General features: G+C 40.9%; 1 protein-coding gene across 1 annotated transcript in view; it reads left to right on the top strand.

The window, feature by feature from the left end:
* The first annotated feature begins 480 nt into the window (after positions 1 to 480).
* Positions 481 to 9,370, top strand: part of slc44a5b (solute carrier family 44 member 5b) — a 29,018-nt gene continuing 20,128 nt past the window's right edge. Inside the window, exon 1 of the mRNA XM_028403459.1 lies at positions 481 to 661. Within this exon, the coding sequence (XP_028259260.1) occupies positions 625 to 661 (37 nt within the window). The 5' untranslated portion in view covers positions 481 to 624. The remainder of the gene's footprint in view (positions 662 to 9,370) is intronic.

The following is a 9,370-nucleotide window of genomic DNA, read 5'->3' as shown; positions in this document are numbered from 1 at the left end:
ATGCATACTTTATTTTTACTTGCTTATAAAACTGCTGAATTCACAACAAACCCTGTAGATGTGCTTATAATGATGCACTGCCTTATCTGCTACATCAGTGGAGGACAAAGTAGGACAAAGCGTGTGCGTTGTCACACTGACCCCAGCTGAGGTCAGTGTTTCTCCACCTGCGGCCTCATTGTGGACAGTTTCCACTACTTAAAAATATTAGTTTTAATTTTGGCTGTATTATTCTGGGTAAAGGGACCGTTTGGACTGCTGTTGCAGGTAGAGGCAGCGCATTAAGTCATCTGCTGTCGTTAGTCGGTGATTGTCGGCTTGTCGAACTGCACACAGCAGGATTTGTTCTTTTAAGCTGCGTCCTAACAAAGAGGACCGGAACGGTCCCGGTGCGCTGCGTCCCCTTTAAGACCATTTTGGAATAATTAATGACGTCGCGCTGTAAACACGACTGACGCTCAGCTGCGTGGCCGAAGCATCCTCAGACCCAGAGCCCGAGACCTCCCCAGGCTCCTGTGTTTATTTCACGACGGGACTGCTGGGAGGCTTTTAACGACAGGGTTCTACTCATATGCGGTCTCCAAAACCGAGACGGTGCTGCATCTGCCTACTGCTGTAAGTGCCATGGCCAGAAAAACGGACATCCCCTCCTCTTACTATGGTGAGTCGGTTCGCCTTTGTTGTAAACGCCAAGATATTTTTCCTTTGTACTGTTTATGCAACGCAGTGACAGCAGGATACAACGACACCTTGTGAAACCTGGATGGTTTTCACCCTTTGCTGTGGTTTACAGAGACATTGGCTAGCATTACATTGTCAGTTGCTAACTATTAAACGGTTGACATTAAATACGCAGTAACGACAAAATAACGTTTCAAATGGATATTTCTGTTTAGACCAATGTGTTTTTCCGTAGTTTCTTCACAATTCCTTCAAATATATCTGTATCCAGGCTCATTTTTTTCAGTTTGTATTGTTTACCTGATGGGAAAGTGCTCACTGTTAACAGTCTGCCACTTTCCTCCTCCGTTACTATTATTTCGTCTTTGTTCCAAACGTCTCGTTATGACGACTGGATCAGCAAAAAGAGCTGCAGTTGACTACGAACCTCGTTGTATCTGTTTCTTTTGTTGAGTAGACGTTTAATCCTGAGTCAACACACACACACACACACATCTAAACTGGGCAAATTATGTTGTCATCAAATCTCTGTTAGCCGGATGATGTTCCTTGGGGCGATTTAAAGGGATGTTAGCTAGCTAATTTACTTTTCTAACCAACTGTCATTTAAACCTTTTAGCTAGATTAACAATACGGTATTTTACATTAATGGTTTTACTTTGGCAGTTTTCAGTTTTTAAAAGTAGCACCAGGTCTTTTTCTTCTTATTTCTCCCATTTTCTGGTTGGTATTTGCACTCTAGGCATTGTGGAAATAATGGATTTATTGTCTGGAAATGGCATATTTTGCTGCTCCAGTCATACGATTGTTGTTGTTTTATAATCCATGTGCAGATTATCTGTCCATTAGCCTGGTTTAGTAGTCATGTTGGTCATCAAAACAATATAATCCTCCATCAAAACCCGATGCCACACAGACAGTCATCAGACTGATGGACCACACTATATGTATAACCACATTATATCTGTCCTCTCACAGTGAGAGCGCAGGTACACATTTATCTTATCACAAGTTAATGGCTACTATAACTGTCAGGAAGGTTTGATCCTTAGATGCAATTGCTGTTCAGGAATTACAGCCGCTGCTGAGCTTTCTTCACCAGCTTTGTGGTGTTGAGGGTCCAGGTGAGGTCCTCACTAATGTGGACCCCCAGATATTTAAAGCTGTTCACCCTATCCACTTCCAGTCCCCAGATAAGCAGTGGCTGATGAGAGCTCTTCTCCTTCCTTATGTCCACTATCATCTCCTCTATGTGTCTGGTGAGGTTGTTGTCCTCACACCGTGTCACAAGAGCAGCCACCTCCCACCTGTAGGCCGCCTCGTCCCTGCCAGCGATGCGTCCTGTCACGGCGGTATTTTTTGCAAACTTCAGGATGATGTTGACCTTGTGGGAGGCTACCCAGTTGTGGGTGAACAGGGTGTGAAGATGGACAAACCCCTGTGGTGTGCCGATGTTTGTGATGATGCTGGCTCAAGTCCTGTTCCCTATTCTGACTGACTGAGGCCTGCCACTCAGAAAGTCTAGCAGCCAGTCACAGGGGATGGGGTGTATTCCAAGGGAGAACAGTTTGTGGGTGAGCTTGTGGGGGATAACCATGTTGAACGCAGAGCTGTAGCATCCTTATTCTTATTCTCCCGGTGTGCAGGGCAGCGGCAATAGCATCTGAGGTGCAGGTGTTGGGCCGGGAGGCATACTGCAAGGGGGACTAGTGTGTCCAGCATCTAGTGTAGTAGTCCGGGTGATGTGCTGCAAGCCCTGCCACATGTGCCTGGAGTCAACAGTGGAATAGGAACTGTCCAGTTTCTCTCTGTACTGCCTCTTGGCTGCTGCGATGGCCTTTTTTTTAGTCCATATTTTGCTGCTTTGTACACAGTGTCTTTGCCAAATGTAAATGCAGTAGAGTGAGTGCGCAGCATGTGATGTACATGACACCATGTTAGAGTGTACCATAAATCTGACATTTATGATCTGCTGCAAAGCAAAGTGTTGCAGATTAAACTGAACCTCAATGTAAATTTGTCATTATTGTTATATAGTACACATTATTCTGATGCAGTTTACATGTGTGTACTACTAACTTGCATTTTTTTAATGCCTTCACGAAAATGCCACCCTCAGGAGAATTAGATAGAATTTAGTCAGACAGTTTAATTAAGGAACATAATTTTTCCTTAACAGCATCCCACAGTCTAGTTAGTGGAGCATGGGATGGAATTATGGTGCCTCAAAATGTTAAGGTCAGCAGGTTTATGTTGTTGGGTCTCTGGTGCTTTTCTTCCATCAGTTGGTTTGGCAAAAGAGCAGAGTTTTTTGGATCTCACAGTTGAAAACGGTAGAAAGGCACAGTACTATACCATAGAGTTGTCAAGTTAAGTTTCACACACTGTATGTGTTTAAATTGGGATTATATATGGAGTGCATAGCAATGAATCCTGGATTTTTTGGTTCTAGCTGTTGGTAGTGGTTTGTTTTGTCTTGTTCCAAAAGAGGATGATGCTGTTCAATCTATCATTTCCAGTTCAGCAGAAGTAGGAGAAGCAAAGACATCAATTTTTTAATGAACAGCAGCCATAAGAAATATTTTATAGAAGAATTGGAAGCGTTCTCATTTCTTTTCTCAGCAGGAAACTACCTACTCTCTAAAACATTACACTTCTGATTAATGTAGGGTATCACTAATTGTAGTCAGTCTTGATGTGATTCTACTGAAATGCCAAGTGATACTGTGGGTCTACTTCCCAAATATAAGGTCAGATCCTTCTTTTGCTCAATATATTTGGCATATTTGCAGTAAAAGAAAGGAGAAAACACAAACTGAAAGACATATAATCATTCACAACTCATTCACATTCAACCATCCTCAAATTGGTCAGCATCCAGATTCAAGTGTGCTCTTAAAGCCAGCATATTATATAACATTTCTAACTATGTAGTGGGGGTTCCGTGGGCTTATACTGTACTGCTGAAATGTTCATTTAGTCAGAACAGAAGAAAAGTAGCTCATAATCATTCTGTGACAGGTTTGTAAGTAACAATGTAGATATGAGTTCCATTTACCGCTTAAAGTGTTGAGTCGGGCACAGTGTTAATTAACAAATTTCTCGCATGGGCAGCTTCCATAAACGCTGCGTTTTTATACTGAGTCAATGCAGAGTCTTGACAAAAAGCTGAGAGCAATGGGTTAGAATAAAAAAAAAACACACACACACATTCACTGCAAAAATGCAGGAAGTTGAGGCTTAACAGCCCATTTTATACCCAAGTTTAAGTACCATTAGAGGCTTTTTAAGTGTCACTGTACTCTGCAAAAAAACCTGTTTCAAATGAAGCCTAATGCTTGCTCTGTAGTGCTTCTACACACTCATTATTTTTAACAAGATAATGTTCTTGTGCTGCTAATTTCATGTGTCTTTTCTCCAGAGATAGCTGTATCATGGCCTTGAAGTGTGGAGCACTTCCTAATGATAGGATGAGTCAGTAAATAGTTTGAGATTCACACCTGCACAGCACTGGATAGATATTTATCTGAGGCTTACGAAAGCGGAACTTTTAGTTGTTGAGAGATTTTCTTGGGGACAGCAAGGACACTCTCAATTTCCATGTTGCAGTACAGTCAGTATTTCCCCACGATTTAATGGCTAAGTGGAATTGACAGTGATTTGTGAAACACAACCCAAAGATGCCCTAAAAATAAGTCAGAGAAGAGACAACATGGTCTTTTATTCTATCTAACATGCTTTACCTTACTTAGGTTATTATTCCAAGAATGAAAGAGGTATGTTCTTCAAACATCCTTTCTGTACAGGTGAGGGCCTAACATTGCTGTTTTGCGGTTTTGTTGCTGAAGTTACAGTGCAGAGTGCTGAGACCCTCGATGTTTAGAGCATTCCCTGTTGGTTAAGAATGCAGGCAGCAAAATCAATATTGAAGGTGTAGAAACAAATAATACTCTTGCCAAAAGCAGAATATCACTTGGTTTAATAAATTAGATCTGTGTAACTAGTGGCACAAAGTCATTAAGTCGAATCGTCACATTTTTTGCAATGTCTAGCAGGCAGAGAATCTGAATCAGTGATGGATTGTTATGCATGTAAGTGTACAGTGTTAAGCCTCTATGGCTGTGGCTGGCAAGCTATTTTACTTACTTGACAGCTACATCTAAATTAATTGGTTATTTGTTTAGCTTTGAAATAAAATACGGGAAAAAATTTAAAATTTTATATTGCATATATGACAATATGACAATAATTGACAGTTTTTTATAAAAAGGGTGACAGAAGTGATTTTCCTTGAAGTGACCAACTGTTTAATCCAAATCACATTCTGCTCACATAAAGATTGATTGTGAGGGTGTTGGGAATGTGCACAGGAAAAATAATCTCCATTTAATTAGTCATTTTGCATAGAGTCATACAATGCAGAATGGGCAGAATTAATTTGCAGTTAAATCTACCTACAGGCTGAGGTTTTTTGCACTAACCTGTTTCTTGTGCTGTTTAACTTGTTATATAGGAAAACATTACAACGGCGAAGTCTCCTCCAGCAGATATTGGAAAGAATTTTACTCAGCCAAGAATCCATGATACGTTTAGTCATTGTGCTCCTTACGACCAAACTATGCGCTGGAAGGACGTAACAGGTTGATTTGCACACACATACATTTTAAATGGGGAATTGTCCGGTTTGTTTGTAATGTTTTTTCTGCTGCTGTTCTACAGTATGAGTGAAAACATGCACTAGTGTGTGACATATTCCAGTCACAGGTTAATTTGCACATACATTTTTTAAACTTGAAATAATCACTGATGTGACTTTTCTGAACTTTTTTGTCCTGTTTAATTTTAATGTTGATATGCTGCACTGCTTTGTGACCTTAAGATAAGAACATTTGAACGACAAAGTTACTAAATGTTTGCTTCATTATTATTTTGAAGCAGTTTGTGCATTGTGCATCTGTTATCAATCCATGTTTCAAACATGGCTGGTTGGTGACTAATCACTACTTACCAGCTTAACCTGTTAGAATGATGTAGTTAACTTGACTGATGATTTGTCAGTATCATTTTAGAACAATGTGGCGATTTGGAGTCAAAAACATGTAAGTGGAATTGTCATCAATTAATTGTCAAATTAATCGTTAAACGGCACAATTAATTATGATTAATTTTTTGCCAATATCGCCCAACCCTAATGCTTAAGTCTTTCTATATCCTGACCAACCACAGTTGAGCCTGTCACTGATCTACAGTAGCAGTTGTGAACACAGGGCTGCCACTGACATGCCAGAAGTAACCAAGGTCACAAAACCCCAGACACAATACTGCTACTTCTCTACTTGAAGCAGCAGGCCTAGCTGTCAGCATCTGACACTCAGATGGTAACTTCCCTCTTGAGGTCAAATCCCTACCCAGATCCTTCTTCTCTGTATTTGAAAAGATGTCAACTCACACCATGTTTTTATTACTCAAAAATGTGCACAGTGAAAACTGTTCATGCATTAAAAGGAGTTAACTCTGCGGGCTACCCCCCGTCAGATATGCCAAGTACACAGTGTTTGGCCATCTGCTAATAGTTGCAAGGATCCTCGGGGGCTCTGATCAGTAAACCTATACCAGAGATCAGGCTGTTGTTGTCTTGTCTCAAGAAGGTGACAAGCACTTTAAAGGTTGTACTGTTCCTCAGAGAGGGAAGATACAAGTCAAGAAAGATGATTCTGGGTACAGAAAGGGAATAAGAATTTCGAAACAATGAGCCATATGGAGCACTAACTGCTTTGATTGATTCTTTCAGATATTGACTATTTTTTTTTCAGTTGAGGGAAACATTTATATTCTTTGTTAAAGTGTATGTTGAGTGGTGTGTGTGATTCAAGTGAAGCCTAGCCAGTAAATATCTGTCTCCCTGTGACCCTGTCACATCTCATGACTGCATGTTTTTTTCTGTTTCAACTGTGAACCTTACAGCTTTGCAGAGTCTCTTTTGATATCGTCTTAGTCCCTTACCCTGTGAAAGCTTTACTGTCCATGTTGTCTTTATGGCACCGATCCACTCAAGCAGCTTTTCTGTGTGAACTACATTAATTTTACAGGAGAAACCTGAAACCTTCCAGTTTTTAAATACAGAAACACAAAGCCTTTAAAGCCATATTACTGATGTTGGTTTTCTCTATGGATTGGCAGAAGCCAGCGCTTTCATCAAATATGAATGAATATACTGTACACAGTATTCAGACTTACAGACTGTGCTTAGCATGCTGAGCCCTGTCATTATGCTGAATTTTTAAAAATTCTGTTTTCTCCTTTTTGTTTAGTTGGATCTAACACTCTTTAAGCCCAACATAGCTTTGACAGATGCAGTCTCGCAGTGCTTCACTCTCTTCAGGTCTTGGAAATGTTTATGAATACAGGGAGTGAAAAACAAAACAAAAAATCCTTTCCAAATGGCCCCTTTGACCCAACCCATATAGAGCACCTGCAGTGTTCGAGCTGTTTGCCTGACCACGGCATGAAAGAGGCCTGTGTTGGACAGTGGAGCCAGGGGACACTGGTGCCTGTGTCTGCCGGTGTTGATGTGTCTATATACTTGATGTGTTTATTGAGACTGTGAAACTCAGGGAAGGGGGGTTGTGGAAATGTGATAAAGTGCAGAAGTTATACTCAAGATTGTGTAATGTACTGTATTTTAGGTTTAGTAGTCCTGACCATTTTTTATATGTACTATAATTTTGGTCTTTCCACAAAAAATTTAAAAAACAAAAACAAAAAAACACTAAGACTCTCTAAAAGAACATTTAACTTTTGTCTGCAGTGGGAAAAGTACAAGCAATCAGCATTCATCCCCAGGTCAAATATTTATCAGCTCCAGCTCAGGCATATGTCCCTTCATTTCTGCAACTCTTTGTTATCTTAGCGCTAAATTCCATCCACTTTCATTTGCTGTTAAGTCTGAGGCTGTGAGTTTAAAAAGGTAGAAGTTATACAGCTCTAACACACTGGAATCCATGCTTATTTTCTAAAAACCCTGTTTCTCACATGGAATGGGAATTGATCAAGGAAACAAAACGACTCATAACTCTGTTTAATAGGCACACCAATGTCACAATCACTGGTACATGTATGCAAATTTCTTTAAAGGTAAGGTAGGAGATTTTGAAAACTCAGTGAGAGTCAGCCAGATTTCGAAAGTAAACACACACCCCTTTCTCTCGGAGCTCACCCCGAAGCCACGCCTCCCAATCACATGGACGCGCATTACCTGAAGACGGGCTGCGATCTGTGACTTCAGCCATCATGCGCATACCTCTCTGGTGCGCGCAGAGCAGGAAGAGAGTGACAACCAGCCAATACTCTGCACAGGGTCCACCCAAAGGATTGGCTGATGTTTTTAGCATTTTATAGCTTCCACAGATGACTAATATTCTTTGTTTTAATGCGAAACTGCCAAACTAATTGGTTGCTATCCGATTGTAAAGAGAAGTTACACTAATTTATCAAAAAGTGCATCAGAATGAAATCTCCTAAAATACATTCAGAAACTATATGTGTGAGTTAATTTACACATACTCTCTGGGAAGAACAGACTAACTAAAGTTAATAGCAGGAGATAAGTACTCAATTTGTTCTCCTCCCAGATTGTGAAATACAAGGCAATGAACTGCTTCTGTGACTTTCTCCTGAAGCTTTATCACTCCAGGGCGGGTTGTTACATCTGGCTCTCTTCCAGAACAGCCACTCTGAAGTTGATTTTCTCCAGCAATCTCAGCACATGCTTCAGAATCTGTCTGACAGGAAATATGGACTTTAAATTGAGGCATTGTCACACTGCCCCAGTCTTCTTTGAGAGCTTTTAGAAGAATTTCCATGTATACCATACAAGGTTATAATGTCAGATCCTCACTCCTGTAACTAGATCCTGTTTCTGTGGCAGACCTGCCACAAATACAAATGTGATTGAGGTAGTAAGATTACTGGCAAAACCATTGTCTGTTCCTGACATGTAATTCTTAAGCCTGTGCCTCAGAGGTTTTGATTACCACCATGACTGTTGTGTTATGCGTAAATCTTTCAGTCACAGCAGGACACGGTGGCATTATTCAACACTGTCAATAGAGGCAACTAGAGTTAGTGGCACTAACAGTGACTCTTGCTGTCCCAGTCTAGCATGCCTGCCAGGCTTTTTCCAAATGGTTTTGACTACAGACCCTCATTCAGCCTGACTACAGCCAGCAGCACACATCCAGTCCACCAGCCTCATCTCGTGCACTGGCAGACTGCAGTGCAGTCTAAACAGCCGTCATCTAATGCAGAATCTGCTGGTGGCCCAGCATCACTGATGATTTTCACCACTCTCTCTTAACACTTCATTGAAATTAGCTTTGTGGGTCAGAGGACCTTAATACTGCCTGGTGGAAATAGTCAGGCTCATGCAGTGAGTAAGAACAGCAGCTAATGCTAAATTTAGCTTTGGTGGGGCACATGCTCCATCACCTGAGTTTTACTGTGTTGGAATGCAGTTTGGATTCCTCTAGAATATGGCTTGCAGTAGGCTTTTACAAAATCGTATCATGTGCAATTAATCATCAGAAAAACTGTCACCGATTAATATTTGGCACTTATCGATTACGGCGATTAGTGCCTCGTCATGACGGCACATTTTTGTGTGTGACGTACTCTCACCATCACCTGCAGT

This window comes from Parambassis ranga, chromosome 4, assembly GCF_900634625.1.
Source record: "Parambassis ranga chromosome 4, fParRan2.1, whole genome shotgun sequence".
NCBI lineage: Eukaryota > Metazoa > Chordata > Actinopteri > Ambassidae > Parambassis > Parambassis ranga.
Note: the sequence above shows the minus strand (reverse complement) of the source record. Positions and strands in the feature narration are given on the sequence as shown.